Genomic DNA, 16628 nt, shown 5'->3' with positions numbered 1-16628 from the left:
TAATAATGCCTCTTGTTGTGGGTACGTTTAGAAGGGTGTCATCTGCAAATAATTAAAAATCATTATCACAGTTGCAAACATTGGCCAGAAGGGGAAAACGTCCAAGCAAATGAAGGGGTCTAAGAGATCCTGCCAGTGTTTGTAAGATTAGAGGAGTGAACCCAAAGGAACTGTGCTTTAGATCGTATATATACATCTGTATATTACACAAGAGCCTCGTATTAACCATACAGTGTCAGTGTGTTGGCTGAATATTTATTTCCAATTTTTTAATTTTTTTTAATCCACAGATCTTCCCTTGCGGACAATACAAACGACTGGACTCCAACAGATCTACTCCTGTCCTCAGCCTACTTGTGGTTTGACAGCACTCTCATCAAAGGTACCACCATTTTCCTCTCTACACCTCCTGCCTGCTTTTATCACTTTGTTCAGTTCATCACTGCAATAATTATATTTTCTTACTGCCTTTCTCTTTGCTTGCAAATCCAAGTGTTCACTGCTATCTCTCTCCGCGAGAGCTTCAACATATTGCCCCCCCCCCCCCCCAAGACATCCAGAGGTTTTTTTTTCTTCCAGGAAGTGTGCTCTAATTTCAATAATTCACACCGATGAATCAGCTGAGGTAAAGCTATTTTGTGCTCTTCATGGATTTCAGTGTGCTTTAGAGCAGAACGGGAGAAGACGTTTGTTCTGGTCCAGTATTTCTAAAGATGGACTCAGCTGTGTAATTGAATGTTTGAAGTCTGTCACCTGTAGTTAGATACAACCTGAGACACTTAATTGCAATTTAGATGTCTCATGTGCTGGCAAGGAATTTGCTTGAAAACTTTCCTTAAGAAGTAGGACACAGGGTACGTGAGAGATAATTGAAATACTTATGTTTTTGACAATAATTTTGTGCTTTTAAAGGTGCTCAAAAGAACTTTGCAATTGCTTTCATGATTTTGCTTCGCCTAACAACTGAAAATCAGCTCTTTTTTCATAATTACCTGTACTTCCTTCTGAAGCCTGACCTCCTTATAGAAAGGTCTGCTGAAACCTGTTTTAATATCTTGCTGTGGTACCTGTTCAGGAATTTGTGTAAAACATCATTTGTGTAAAACTTCTATTTGAAATGTATTAACATTTCAAATAGAAGAAAAACTAAAACATCTGTTGTAGACCTTTGTGTAACAAATTTCTTGTATGGAAAAATACAAGAATTCTTGTTTTGATTGGCTTCCGTGTTGATTTTACGGACCTAACAAGGACATCCATTTGCATGTGTAAGTACAGTATTTTGTGTTGCCCATGCATGTGTTTGCTAGTGTTTTCCATCCTGAATACCCACACATAGTAAGGCGGTTCAAACACAAATGATGAAACAAATATGGATGGTAAACAACAGCTGAAGTTCTTTTCCTCTAGCTGTGAAAATGATCAGCTATGGACTCAACGCACCTCATTAAGCTGTGCTTCTCCTGGCATCACTCCCTACACTGCCCCTCTGGCATTAACACTCGCTTTAGTGTGTTACTGAAAGCAACAACAAGAATCCCAAATTGGAGGAGAATCAGTGTTTGTGACAATGTATTTATTTTTTCCCTTATTATATTTCAAACAATTATTATATTTGCCTTTGCTATTTAGAAAAATATATCTTTGGGGAAAATGGCAATCATCTTCCAGTAACTGTTCATAACGTGCGAATGATCAGATTTTTAAATCTATATTATGGAATGTTAAAACACTTTTTTTTTAAAGTTATGTAATTTATGAAACTAGCATCCGCTGCAATCGTTGATTGTGAAATTGTGGGCCGATACCATTTCAGATGTTGAAAATAAGAATTTGGCTAATTGTCGATACTGGTTGTTTTTGCCATTTTCTTTCTCCTTTAATTTCAGTGTAACAGTAAAGTAGGCATCGTGAAAAATTACAGAACAGTTAGTATTTCAGCTCGTCATCACATTAACTTTGAATGGGCACCAGTTCTTTCATACAAGGGTATTAACCAACTTTAATTGACCTTTCCCATTAGGAAAGCCCTTTTTGTTAAAAAAAAAAAGCAGTTTCAAAAGTGCCTTTAGTCTAAAGAAAATGCTTATGTGAAAACAAATAACTCGTTATGGAATTAGCCTGCCACTTTTGGATATTTGCCGAATCTGCAGCTGAAGGCTAATCCTGTCAGTTTCAGTGCAGAGTCAATGCAGTATCAGCTAAACATTGGCCACAACCATCGGTTTATGTCATACTTTTCGCCGATAGGCCATTCAACAAGCTGAATATCGGCTGATACCGATGTTGGGATGATATATCTGTGCATCCCTGGTTTAGATTCATTCAATCATTCAACTGTCATTGTCAATAAGAGTGTTGACTTATTGGACAGCTTGGTGAAGGTGAAAAATCTCTTAAATATTTGAGTTACACATCCACACACCCACACACACACACACAAGCGGAGGAGGAGCAGGTGTTTTTAAGCACCCAATTTTTCCACTGTGAGCTACAACCTCACTTGGGCATCAGATGGGTTTAGGAAAGAAATTAATTTGAGCTGCCTCTGGAAAGGTGGAAATTGGTGAGCAGGACCTTACCAACCACTTAGTCCCTAATCAGGTAAATGTTTCTATATTCCTAACATGGTGTCAGGCACAGTCAATTACCCTCATCTTTTATCTCCCAATCTCTTCTCCTGTCCCCTTCATAACTTCCTTTCTATCCACCCTCCCCATCTAAACAAACTCCTCACGATATGCTTATTCCACTCTGGGCACCCCCTTTATAGCTACTGATCTCAGTTCTCTGGTTCGATACTTGATTAGACATACAAGAAATTGACAAAGCGAAAGATTTACATTTGGGGAATGTGCTAATTCACGTAAATTCCTGAGAGCTGATGAGAATAGCTTGGCTATCTAGATATGAAGTTATGGCCAGACACAGCCGCCAGTTATCTTAGCTTAGCCTAAACACAGGGATAGGCAGCTGGGCTCTGTCTCAAAGTAACACTGGGAAGATGTCAAGATGTTATACAGTATTTGTTTTTAATTTATGTTATTGTTTGGCATGCAACCACCTGTACAAACACAAGTGGTGTTTTTTCCCCTTTGGTTTTTGCATGGATTTAAAACTGTTAGCAATAGCATAGTGACTTTAGAGTGATATCAATCCACCTCTTGGCAAAGAAAAATAAGTGAAATATTTGCTTACAGATCTGGACATGAAGATGTACGATGCTCCTTTTACTGGGCCCTTAACTGACTGTTATTAAACTAAAAAAAAATATTCAAAGTATGAGGAGTTTAACACTCAGAGGAATGTCAAGCTCTTTTTACAGATGTACTTGGCATCTTTCCACATGGTGGTTTCAAATGGCAGACAGAGCTACGTGCTGAAATATAACATCAGCCACTATAAATCCTATTGAATGTCAGCCAGCAGTACTGCCATACCAAGTGATCTGATTTGCTTTTTGCCAAAGAAACAGGAGAAGCACACTTATTGTTGACTATTCCAGCCTGCTCTGGTCAAAGTGCTTGCTTGCTGCTTACAGCATGCCATTTTTTAAACACAACATTTGGTACTGGGAAATTAAGTTGGCTTATTTGGCTACCTTTGGCTACCTGAGGAAGAACAGGCCGAGGGACACAGCACAGCGTCTTGTCTTTGGGAGATTTGTTTTAGGCAAGTCCAACAGACCTAATGAATGAGGTGCCTGAGATTTATTACCAGATTTTTCAGCAAGCCTTTGAGGTGAGTGATTGCTGTGACTCGTGTACCAATCCACACTCAAAACTGGGGTTGTGTTTTTATTTTTTACGACTGGGCTATTTTTGGAGCTCGTGGTTTGTGCTGAAGTGTTTTGCTGCATTGGAAAATTCTTGCAACAGCACAAATGAAGCATCAACTCCACACATAGATTATGAGTCTGTTTTTCTTTTTAAATTAAAGATGTTTACGCCTTAAGAGCGCTCAAATGTAACCCGTGTGTCTTTGTGAAATTAATTAAAGATTTTTCCACTTTTTTTTTATCTCTTTCATTAATTATCATCTCCTTCGTGCTTAAAGTTCTTGTAGTGGTGTTCAAAGATGACAACGCTGCCCTTGGAGTTATACTTTTATCTGCTTCCGCCACATATAGTTGGGAGTAACTGGGGTATGTGTAAATGAGGATGGGGTTAAACGTGCAGACAGTGGCTATTTTTTTATCCCCTCTGACCAAGGCCATTAGCAAACATCTGCTGAACAAAAGCGGTAAAAAAAGAAAAAAAAGGAGAATTCTTCAGATACTCCTCCCTTTGCATTCTAGAGCTATTTTAAGCAAGGCCAGAAGGTGGTGTTTAATGATAAGCTGTGGGGTGTAGCTGACATGCTTGCCATATTATTCCCCTTATGACTCAGGAAGTAACGGCTATGTTGCCCCACCAACCCTCTAGGGGTGTGAATCATTAGAGCCTGTCTTCAAGTGTGTCCAATCAACATGGGTTTTGAAACTCTATTGGTGTCACTTATCTCAAGTAGCGGATAACTTTCAAAATAGACAAGGGTGCTATTTTTGCTGTAGTCAGTGCTGAGCACTGCTTCCATTTTGAAACAAGGTTGCCAGCTGCTGACTGTAAATACGTAGCGGCCAGAAATGAGATTGTGAGTACAAGAAAGTTAAAGAAATATTGAGAAAGTAAAACAAAATGAACCTTTTACTTTCATTCACACTGATGTAGAGTTTAACTTTTGAAACACAGGCTTCTTGGAACATACCGCTTCGAGTGGAAGAGTCAGACAAGATAAATAAATGATCAGCGTGCAACAAACATCAAAGAGGCATTGTGAGCTTCAAAGGGAATGAAGGCTTCACACTCACCAGATCCTATAGTAAAGAATTATTTATTTTTTTTGTGTGCACACACTTAGACACACATACGGTTTACTCTATTTCCATAATTCGATATGTTTAAAATTCTAATGGCTGCACCCGCATTGATCATCCCTGCAGTGCCAAACCACCCATCTGCAATATTTGTTTCAGGGACATGATCGGTGAGAAAATGTCCAGTGTGCTTTGATATAAAGTGCCTCCTGGCTAAACTGTCATTTCTTGGCTTTTGTGAAGTCCCTCCACATTAAACGTCCTTGCGCTGTATCTTTGAAAGTGTTGCTTCTAAACGGATTGTTTACAGATTCAATTATTTGTAAGTAAGATATGTCTTGATTGTTCTACAATTTATGTTCTCAATAGTTAATTCCACCAATTCCATCGGTAGGGACTTTATGTATAGAGGCTAAATGTCAGCTGGAGGGTGGAATATAAGTGATATTTCTGCTATAAACTGTGTTATTCCATCATAGATTTCTGCATGATTATTAGCTTTTCATAAAAAAGTAGCCGTGACACTGTAGCAAGCATGTACAGATATTCTAAACGAAAATAATGTGTTGGTCATGACAAAATATTGTCACAGAAAATAGAACACACTCCAGAATGTTGCAGTTATCTAATATAGGCTTTTGATCTGTTACTATGTTTGCACATGATCTAATAATGAAGGACCCTTAAAGAAGCTTTCATCAAATCTGTTGTTGATGTTCCAGTCTTAAGATGAACATGCAGGTTGTTGCTTATAATATCAAATTTTTAACTTTTCTCTCGCATTTTCTCTTTTGTCTTCCCTTTGTTTTTTTTCTTTCCCCTTCTTTCCCAGCTCTCCATTCTTCTTCTTCTTTCATCCCTTTGCTTCTGTTGGGAGTGGGGGATGACTGTTTTCTAACACTTTTCTGAGCCTGCTTATCTACTTGGTCTGTATTGTTGCAGATTTGTATTTCCACCCCCATTCATCATTGTGCCCTTGATATCATGCCATCATCAGTTATGGATATCAGGCTTTATGAAAAGCAGTGCGTGGTGTGTCTGATACCAGGCCCGGGTGTCCGTATGGGTGGCTGTGGGAATCTTGCATGTGTTGGATTTGTGCCTGCAACAGTGCTGCTGTGTCAGAATGCATTATGGCTCTGTGCATGACTTTATCCAATGATGGCGTTGCTCCTCCATGCTGGCTATGATTGTTCATTTGGTGGGGTAACAGCATTTGTTTTCACCTTGTGGATGTCCAAAAACAGGAATCTTTGTTTTAGTGAGTCTGCACTGTGCTGTTTCATTCCCTTTGTTGTTTTTAGAATATGTGGATTATGTTTTCACTTTGCTATGCTGATGTTTGAGCAAAAACTTTACTGAAAGTCCATCTGCAGTGCCAGGATTGGATTAATTATGTGAAAGGCTCAAACTCCTGAAAACAAAAACATAATTGGCACCCAGCTGAGAATCCTCATTCAAGTGTTTGCCATGCTTGACTTGAGAATCAGACTTCCCTCTATAATCACCTTTTGTGGGAAGAGTTCAATTATGTTCCCCCAGGGATTTGGCACTACAAACTGCAGCCAGTCAAACAGACTCTCTGAACTATCCCCTTTGCTAACCTGTCAGCAATTGCAGTTTCTCTGTTTTTATATATCATGTTGGTCTTTTATTCATAACACTTACTTTAAACATCTGCTGCGTGCCATCTTGGCCAGTAAATCATTTCTTGTGTTTGACTTAAACATGAGGCATTCGTCAGCCTGTTTAGGCCACTCATCAGGCCTGTTGGGTCAGGGTGTCTTTATTGACCTGGTGCCCCTCCCTCCCCCTTCTCTTCCTCCCCTTCCTGTATTGGAAGATCTGTACAACTTCATCCCACACTGGACATGGAGGACTATGATGTTCGCTCAGCTGCCAGCATCCTGGCTTCAGTGAAAGAGCAGGAGGCGCGTTTTGAGCAGCTGACCCGAGCCATTGAGGAGGAGCGTCGCAACGTTAACCTGCAGCTTGAGCGTGCCAATGTGCCTCCCAACCCCCCCACCAGCCAACCGCTAGCATGGCAGCAAGTGGTGATGCAGGTAAATGATGTCAGCAAGCTGGCCGACCCCCCACTTGAGTTTTTCAACCACCATCTTGTGCTACCATGTGTCACCCTCCCTGCTTATCTTTCGACAGTGACATTCGCTTCTCCTGCTCCCTCCTTGCATTCGAGCAAGCCCATTTCATTGCCATGTTTGCTTACGGTCATTACTTTTCATTGGTGGGATTCTATAATCTCTGTTTAATTTTCCTATGAATGATTTGGGACACTTGTTCCAATTGTCTGAACCCGCTGTCCTAGATCTTGTGCAATAATCTGCTCTGTGGTGACTCATGTTTAAAAGCCAGCTGATGAGATTCAACCTCTCATTCAGTCTTCCTTTGCCTTCTCCTTTTACGCCTTCTCGTTTCATCTCCGTTCGCCCACTGCTCTCAGAAATTGTCTGGTGGTGCTGCTTATTGCATGTGGCCTTTAGGCCAGCTCATGCAAGTGTCTGGTGGACATTAAAACCTTGGCCAGGGCTTCCATCTGAACTGCCTTAATTTGTAGAAGCAGGACATGTAATATGTAGAAATGAAACAGCAATGATTTCCTAGATAGATAAGCACTCTTCAACAAGCAAGTTGATGAATATACTTAAAACTGTCTGCTAATAAATCCCATAATTTTTCAATTTTGGTTATTATCAGTCTTTGAAAGTTGGACTTTGCAGGTGTTTTTATCCTGCTATGCTCACATGGCACTTTCCCCTGTTTTTTTTACTTTTAATTATGTTCACCTCTTTGAAGAAACCCTTTTAACTTTACTCATGTTTTGCAAACAGCACAACTTAGGTTGTGCTTAGGTACACTACATTTAATCACGGTAAATGAGGCAGTCTCATGTATTATTGATAAAGCAAGGCTTGCAGAGATCCAACATTTGCTTGTGCTTGTATTTGTCTGCACCCAGTTAATTTTTAAAGGACTTGCTGCCACTTTGGTATTATGAAAGGAAAATCAAGAGGATACTTGGAATGTAAAGCTGAAAGTGTAAAGTTTATAGCCCCTCATCCACCATGAAGGCAGTTTACTGCTTTTGGATGTCCGTATTTAAGAAAGAAAGGACAGAAGATAAAGTTAATGGTATGATTGGGCAATGTCGACTAATCTGGCATATAGTGCTGTCTGCATTGAAGCATGCAGTGGATAATTTCATTAACCCCTCTCGTAGCTAATAAGTACATAATTACAAATGTTTGCTGTCTTTCAACCGCAATACTAAACCTGCAGTAACACACTTTGTGCTGTCTAAAGAGACACTTAAACATGTATTTACACATATAGCTAACCTTTTATTAGCTTATCTACTGTTTGCTACAGTAAGGAAACAGTCTTTTTTTCCTCCTACTTGTCTGTCATATTGGTGTTTTCAGTCATGCTCTGAGTCTTTACACTTTACATATTTTCAAACAACGTCTGATCAGCAGCAGCTCTGTGGACGGCCCATTCTCACCAGAAAAAAAGTGTAATAGGTGCATATGTCCATATCTCCACAGTGTAGCAATGCCACTATCAATGGTTAGAAATTAGATGGTAATGTATTCCTAGGCTTGTGTTATGCGTAGGGCAGCCTCCATATGACAAGAGGGGAACTGTAATTGATGAATAAAATATGTAACCTCCTAGTCATGTTGAATGTTGTAACCCTAACCCTACATTTTTTAACCTCTAACCTTAATCCCATAAGGTAACAAAAATCAAAGAATTGTTAAAACTGTTCGGCAAATTAACAGTAAAATATACACTGCCAAGTAGTGAGACATCAACCATCTATGTCATGATGGATGTAATGAGACACTAAATGTCCATGTCATCACATAGAGTAGCAAGATAGTGAATGTCATCATCGTCATCTTGTGAGATGTGCGCTGTGCCTCATTTCAAAAGGAAAATGAGTCAGGGAAATATGGTCATTGTACAAAACAGTGGACCACCGACTGTACATTAAACTTTAACAAATTTAGCAAAGCTGCTAACATAAAATCTCCCTTTCCCTCCACATCGCACATCATGCAATTGTGACCATGGGGACGAGACATTGGGGATCGGGAGTAAAACAATTAGGATCATCCTTGGGATGCACGTCAGCCATCTATGAACAATGATGGCATCATCTGTTAGCCAAACCAATGTGCTTGTCATGACATATTCTCTAACGAAAAGATCCTATTTAGAAATCCTTCAACCCTTTGTAAACTAGGGTGTCAGTTTTCAGTAATTAGGTATCATTCATGTAATATTGCCTCATTTTACATCCCTTTGAAATGTCATGTCATTACCAGGAATTGAATATCTAAATACCAAAGCAGTTTGGATGTATGGTGGGAGGGTGGAAGGGGGTGTTGAGAACCTTTATGTCTGTGCATGCCACAAGACCCACCACACTCATAATGAGGTTTTATGAAGTATAAAGAATGCATAAGGTTGTTCTCTTTATCTCTGTCTTATCCTCTCTCAGCTTCCCCACACACTCACCCACAATCCTCAGACTGCATGATGGATTAAGATAGAGCATGGATCAGTAACCGAAGGCTTAGATTCCCAACCACAGGGCCAGACTCAATTAGGTTTGCCATTATTTAAAGTTTAGGTCATGGAAGAAAAAGTGGACCGAGTCGTTAATGAAATTAGATGAAAGTAGACAACTAATGAGTGCGATAAGATACTGATCTGGATAGCGCTCTGCTACAGGGCACTCACCTCTGAACAGACCAGGTCTTAACATCACTGGGCAGCTAACACTTTTATCTGCTTTTATCATTATTATCAGCTCATTAACGCAGGCGGCTGAGCTGAGCGTTTAGAAAATATATGTGAGCTAATTTATCTTCAGCTCATGCAGATAGCTAGATTTAAACATATCAGCCCCACACTTTATGTTTAGTTATGTTTTAGTGCATGGAGGTGCTCAGCTTTGTTTAGTTTGTTTGTTTGTTTTTTCTTAAAAGTACAGCTCTATACAGGAGCCCCATGATTCATGAACCACACTGGGATGTTTTGATAGTGACACTATGTGTGAAAATATAGCAGTTATTTTTTTTTAAGACAAAACCATTTGTAACTTTTGTTGATGTTACGTTTGGTGCCAAATATTTCGCCAATCATCCATGTAAAGTAACTGGTAGTAAATGTATGTAACATTTAATACCAGTCAAAAAGTTTGGAAAAGCCTACTCATTAGAAATTGTACACCTATATACTGGCCCTTTTTCTTACAACTTTCTAATCCTTATTCACTTCACCATAACAGTTGACACCAATGAAGAGAATTGAATTGTTAATGCTGTGCCATCTTGGGAGAAAAATCATAACAATGCTGTCTAACTACATTAGCTTATCCGATGAAATTATCAATAGAATTAGTGACACGGACCAAGGAGCTTTAGAATCTCCATCTATCAACAAGCCCTCATATGTGCTCACTCACATGGTAAGATCATACCCTTTCTTCATTTTATATCATGTTTGCCAGGGGTAATTGATTTTAGCTGGTGGGAGTATTATCAGTGAGGCTCTGAAAGGTCAAGTGGTGAATGGTGACAGTTCTATGTGTGGAGACAGACAGACAGCACTCAGTAAACTATGTCTGTCTGGAGCTAAGGGAGAAGTGACCTCATTCCATATACACCAGACAGCTAATCTATTAGCCCTCGGCTTCTGCTCAGAAAATGCATAGATTCCATCTCGAGGTACATACAGTTCATTGAAAGGGAAACTTGGGATGATTTCTTGCATGGTGGATGTCATAAATGCAGGTGTTTGATATTGAGATGTTATATCCAGTGGGTCGCTAGTATTACTTAGGCATATTATGCCTTTGTGCAAATGTTGTGGGAAGTTTTCAAAGGCTATGAGCTTTAGAAAAAGAGAACAGTGCAGCCTTTGATCTGTGCTGCTGTCTGTGCTGAAGATACAGGCCCTGGCCCTGCGATGGCACCACAGCACTCAACTGACAATCGCTCCAGCCTCCCTCCACCCACCTTCATCCGCACAACCCACAGCCTCCTAGCCCCCTAGCCCTGTCTAGGCACAATGGATACAAAGGGCTGAGGGTGCTATAGCGACAGAAGATCTATCCTTCCAGTGGCTGGGCCCGGGAGCCCCTGTACCCTTGTAAATCACCTGCCTAACAATGAGCCTTAGTTTACCCCCTCTGTCTACTCCTGTCTTCTTCCGTCACTGTGGCATCAACAACCTTCTTGCCTTCTATAATCTCCCTAATTACCTTGTTATGAAAGTGTTCCTTTTGTTGATTTTTGTATACCTCATTGTTCCTGTATCCCTCAAACAACACTTTCCCCTCATTATGGAGCAGCCAGCAAAAAAGTCACACCAAAATTTGCTTGCTGCTTGTTTTCCTTGGTTCTATGTGTTACATCCAATTATGTCTCACCATTGTTCAAGATTACTTGGTCTACTTTTTATTCTCCTGCACTTCTACTGAACAGTCTTTAACAGCTAAAGTGTCTGCGCGTATAATGTCTTCAAAAAACCAGTGAAGACAACTATAAATGAGACAAAACTGAGCAGCATCACCATTGTGCAGGTGGATATGTTGATGGTAGTGTTTCGTTAAAGCAGTGGTTCTCAAAGTCTCTTTTTTTTCCTTCAAAAAATAAAAATGAAGCAAATACTCCAAAGCTTTTTTCTGATATGCACCACTGGTCAGAATATGACACTGGAGTGAATATATATGTCCCAATCAGTTGGAACGCACAGCTGCCTGGTACACATGTCTCGAGAATTCACAAGTTCTGAGTGTGAATTTGTATGACTTTTCTATACGAACAACTGGGGGTAAAGAAGAAGTGTTGAAACTGATAAATGACAACATTTGAGAAGCTCTGTAAGGACCGATGACAAAATCGTAGGATGAACTGAAGTAATTCCTGAAGACATACTGTATGACTTAAGAAGAAGAATCTGGGCTACCTAAGTGCTGCTTCTTCCCAATGTAGGTTGCATGTGCTATTAATGTTCTAAATATTGAGTAAATATTCAATATTCCACCTTTTCCCTATTAATAGTTGAATTTGGGGCAAATTCCTCAAAGTCCTTTTTTGTGTCTAATCTCTGAATACAGGGCTGACATAGAAGAACAGGGATTTTTACTCAGGGTTGAGGTTGTACATATTACTCTTGTTCCAATAAAAAGACGGAGAAATATTTTTGAAGGTGAGGGCAGAGGAAAAGCTTTTTGTGCTGTTGGCTATTTATATTCCTCTGGGGTGGCCCAAACCCTCATCCTTCAGATCAGCCTGGGTGTCGGTGGACTTAATGCCTGTCCTGGTGCACCTCCCTGCCATTTGATCATGATTCATTAAACCATTATACTCACTAAAAGCACAAAGAGGGGTATCCAAAAACTTCTTGCATTTCCTTTAGCACACATCCTCTCTGTGTACCCATGTAGATGAACAGACAGGCTAAATATCTAAAGGGCCTTGCCTAAGTTTAAAGTTTAACATGGAAGTCTACTTATGTGCTTGAAGATAACTATGGTACTCTAAACACGCAGTTGGGTTTTGCTGTTAAAGTTAGAAACAAAACTATAGCCCATGTGTTTGAAATAAAGCTCACCTTCTTCACAAGACCCCTGAGGAATGTGACCTTCCCTTTTTCAGTGTCCAGCAACATAAGTAAACAAGGCTGGACGCTGACCCCCTTCAAAAAAAAAACTAAATTGAAAACAGTCTCACAACATTATAGTCAGGTTGGAAGTGTTCTTCAAAGCCTTGAATTAATTATCTTCACGAGTTTAACATACCTGCATGACATTTTTACTGCATGACTTACATGCACGTAAATGGGGATCAAATGAGGAACAGAAGCATTGCTGAACCTTGTTTCGGAGGTTTGCATCCATACATTCACACTTACACTTCTTAAAATTAGAAATATTTCAATAGGGGGGACTGAGAGCAGAACAAGTTTTCTCAATTTTCCCTCACTGTGCTCTCTAAAAAAAGTTACTACAGTATAAAAACTGCAAGTACATTTAAGTCCTTGGCAAATTCAAATAATCATTTCAACTAGTGTAAGGAATATTATAAATATTATTTAGAAACCATGAATGCACATTTTTTCGGATGATTCAGTTGATTTCACATCTCTTCGAGAGCGGCTCGAATTGCTAATTAAAGAAAACTGCTAAAGTGGACATATCTACCACTGAAAAACAAATCAAAATACAAGACCCACAGACTAAATGCACCAGTTGATTAATCATCTGGGTTTTTTCCTGGAGTTAACTCAAAAATATCAGCTCTATTTAACAATAACAATCTCTGGTTCCTGTAAATCAGCAGTCTATGGTTTGTGCTCCTTCACATAAGAGCCATGAAGTCAGAACCACCTGTTGACTTTGCAGTTTCGGTGCCTGACTTGATGAGTTCTGACACTGCCATAGGCTGAGGCGCACTGCATATCTGACCAGACTGTAAACAGCACTTGATGACACAGAGTTTGGAAAACTGTAGCAGGGCTGCATACATAAACTTGATCTCAGCTTGTCTTAAGCTACAGCCGGGCTGTGGGGTTGTCTTTAAATGTGGTAAACGGTAGCTCACAAACACAGTAAAAAGAGAATGTGGGAACTAAACCTCCAAAGGAAAACCAAGTTTGCAAGATCATAAAGTGTAACAGTAATTATTACTGTGAGGTGTTGGTTTAGAAAAACATCAGTGAATCCAATAGATTTCCATTCAAAAAGCATCAACTTCTCCAGGGGAGAGGACTTCTGTTATCGAGACTTCTGGCTCCAAAATGACCAGCTTTGATAGTTGAAGGCTTAACTCGGGTTGAACATGATTAAGATGAGTGTCAGACACAAATGAAACGGACATTTATTGAACATGACACAGCTAAATTATTTCCTGAAGAAACCAGATCAGATGGGATGGTTGAGAAATCTGCCAAAAAGCTATTGCTTGTTAGCCAACATGAAAACATATCATATTGTGTTTGAAAAATGATCTGATTTTACCTCATGCCCTCGTATGTCAGAATCAAAATGAAAAAAAGTAAGAAGCTGTTGTTATTTTTGGATAAACCATGGAATAGATATCAGTCAACAACATAGTCTTCATTACAAATACAAAAGATTTCTAAATCTAAAATCAAGGCCAAGTGTAAAACGTAATGGTTTGACATATGTTCATGTTAGACAGCATCACTGTCTCTCCCACTCATTCAAGAAAATATCTTATCCTGCTATAGTTGCACTGCCATAGCTTTACAATTTCAGAATTGCAAGTTAGAAAAAGAAGTCTTCAGACCTGAAGTGCTGTCATTTTACAATAGTTATTTCCCCTAAATGAAGGGAAAGTTGCCTTTAGTGAGACAAAAGCCCCCAATAGATGGAACTCTAATCCTCTGCATTGCTGACTTGCCATTTTTCAAGGGGAAAATAAAGCATGATTGTAAAAGTCATTAGATAAGGGCTTTTTTTAGTTTTTTTTGCTGGCTGTGTCATTGTTTGAATAAACCCCAGATGATTTTGTCCTGTAAACTCTGTATTACTCTTAACACACTGTACAGTGGCTATACTAAAGAATGTGGAGTAGAAAAGCCAGTGCTGTCTTTAAAGCCACTTTTCCTTCTCTGTGTTTAACTCATTCATTAACTCATTAAAGGCTGACGTTGAAGTACTCTCTCTAAAGAAATGTTTAACAATGGAAAAGAATTAGAAATCAAACGTCTTAAAAGATTCCTTTGAAAAGGAAGATTATAACAACATCTTTTCTATGACACACCACATGTATTTTCAAACTGCTAGTCTCTTTTTCCTCATACATTCTCCTTTCATAGTTTCTCTCTGTTCTCTCTGCATCTGCCATCATTAACGGAAGCAAAAGTTGTGATGTTAACAGATGTAGCTTCACTGGAGGTGTGTGGCTGTCAAAGTGGGCCTTGTTGCTGAACACTGGCCTTTCCACCATCTGTTTTGCGGCATACATCTCGACAGACGAACACTGATTTCAGGAGCTTTGATTACAACGTCTGGATTATTCATATGCCTTGAACATTTATTACACCGGGCCTAAATGTAGACAAGCTGCACTCAATAGAATGAAATATTTGTCTGACAGGAGCACTTATTCTCTATCATTAACCTCTGATACAATATGCTGTACTTTTTCTGCCGTGTGGATTCATGCTTGCATGGCTCTAGAGATGGAAATATCCGTTGGACAGTCTGGCCCCCATATTTGAGACTGACCAACCCCAAAGGGTTTTGTGAAAAAAACATCTTACAAAAAGTTCAATAACAAGAGGAAGCATCATTTACTGCAATATATGGTGCCTCAAAGAAGGCAAGGCAACAGCAATGAAGTTACTCCAAATAATTATGATCTGGTTTCACACCCCTTGTAATGGTTAAAGAAAAGAAAATAAAGGCTACTTTTTCTTGGGAATTTATATGACTTTCATCACAGATATCTTTTCAGCTTTGTCCACTTTAAAAATACAATACATAAATTCATCTTATCTTACCCCTTTCGTCTGGAGACAGAATCCTCAAATTTATGTGCAGCAAAGGCCTCTTTGAGGAGGGAAGTATAGCTGAATTTATTTTGGTTCACCTAAGGCCAAACTAACTAATGTGGTAAAAAATATAAATACTTAATGGATTCACATATGTGGTGAATATTACATTTCAACCAAAAATCGACTGCCTTTGATTTCTAAGAGACATTGGTCATCCCAAGAGCATTAAACCTACAAAACTATGTTTCCTCTCATTTATGGTTCCCAGGTGATGAAAACTGCTGAGTTAAATATTGATTTATTGCCCCTCAATTATTGTACCTTGTGTTTTACTGCCTTATACCCTGCTATTTAGGTGGCTGTATTTTAAGATTTGAATAAATAATTGAAAAAAGTACTGCATGTAAACATATTTATGCTTTATATAAGCCTTTGCTTTGAGGGCAGCACCTGTTTCAGCTTTCTAGAGAGTTGAGACTGAGACAGACATTGAATGACAATGGATATCAGTAACCAGTATACTGTTAAAGTAAGGCTTGAGTGGTTTAAGGGAAATCATTTAAATGTCTTGTGATGGCTTAGAAAGTGCAGAATAAATCATGTTAAAATTTCTACGTCAAGATTGCTGCATATCAGCAGAACCCATCCAACTTAAAGCAGCTGGTGCAGTTTTGCCTGAAGGAAAGAGCAAATAGTTGGTGACTTGTGACTTTGAGAGTGCATGCCGCACTTTCATGTATGCTCATGTTTCTTTGTTGTTGTTGTTGTAATTTTTGTGCTTTATTTTTGGATTGTTTACAATTGCTAACTTTTTTACACAATCAAGTTGGTAGGCATATTGTATTGATCAAATGATACAATTATCCTAATTACTCTCAAAGAAGTTGAAGAGGAGGTTGAGTAGATAGCCTAGTGTTGCTAAAGGTTTAGCATCACAGCACCCCATTCACTGCAAAAGATATTCTTTCTTGATGGCATGGAAATCTGGCAAATTCTTGTGAAATCCATGAAAAAAAAATACATTTAAAGACAAACAGAACACATGTAAATCACACATGCAGATTTATTGAGAAAGTAAAGAGTAATGCTGCTTCTCACATCTGTTCCCAGGAGTTTTCCAAAGCACTTAATGGATTTTTAAACAGGCTTATGGAAGTCTTTCAGCGCTTAAATGGCTCAAATGGAATGTGGTATTTCAAATCACATAAAAAAAGGA

At 39.0% G+C, this 16628-nt stretch overlaps 1 protein-coding gene across 9 annotated transcripts in view; it reads left to right on the top strand.

Moving 5' to 3' along the window:
* Positions 1-292: 292 nt before the first annotated feature.
* arvcfb (ARVCF delta catenin family member b) overlaps positions 293-16628 on the top strand; it is a 119915-nt gene continuing 103579 nt past the window's right edge. For all 9 annotated transcript variants that reach the window (XM_075468339.1, XM_075468338.1, XM_075468343.1 and 6 more), the window contains exons 1-3: positions 293-382; positions 5688-5781; positions 6699-6918. In XM_075468339.1, the coding sequence (XP_075324454.1) occupies positions 6727-6918 (192 nt within the window). In that variant the 5' untranslated portion in view covers positions 293-382; positions 5688-5781; positions 6699-6726. The remainder of the gene's footprint in view (positions 383-5687; positions 5782-6698; positions 6919-16628) is intronic.

Source organism: Odontesthes bonariensis, chromosome 6, assembly GCF_027942865.1.
Source record: "Odontesthes bonariensis isolate fOdoBon6 chromosome 6, fOdoBon6.hap1, whole genome shotgun sequence".
Lineage (NCBI taxonomy): Eukaryota > Metazoa > Chordata > Actinopteri > Atheriniformes > Atherinopsidae > Odontesthes > Odontesthes bonariensis.
This window is presented reverse-complemented; position numbering and strand designations above follow the sequence as displayed.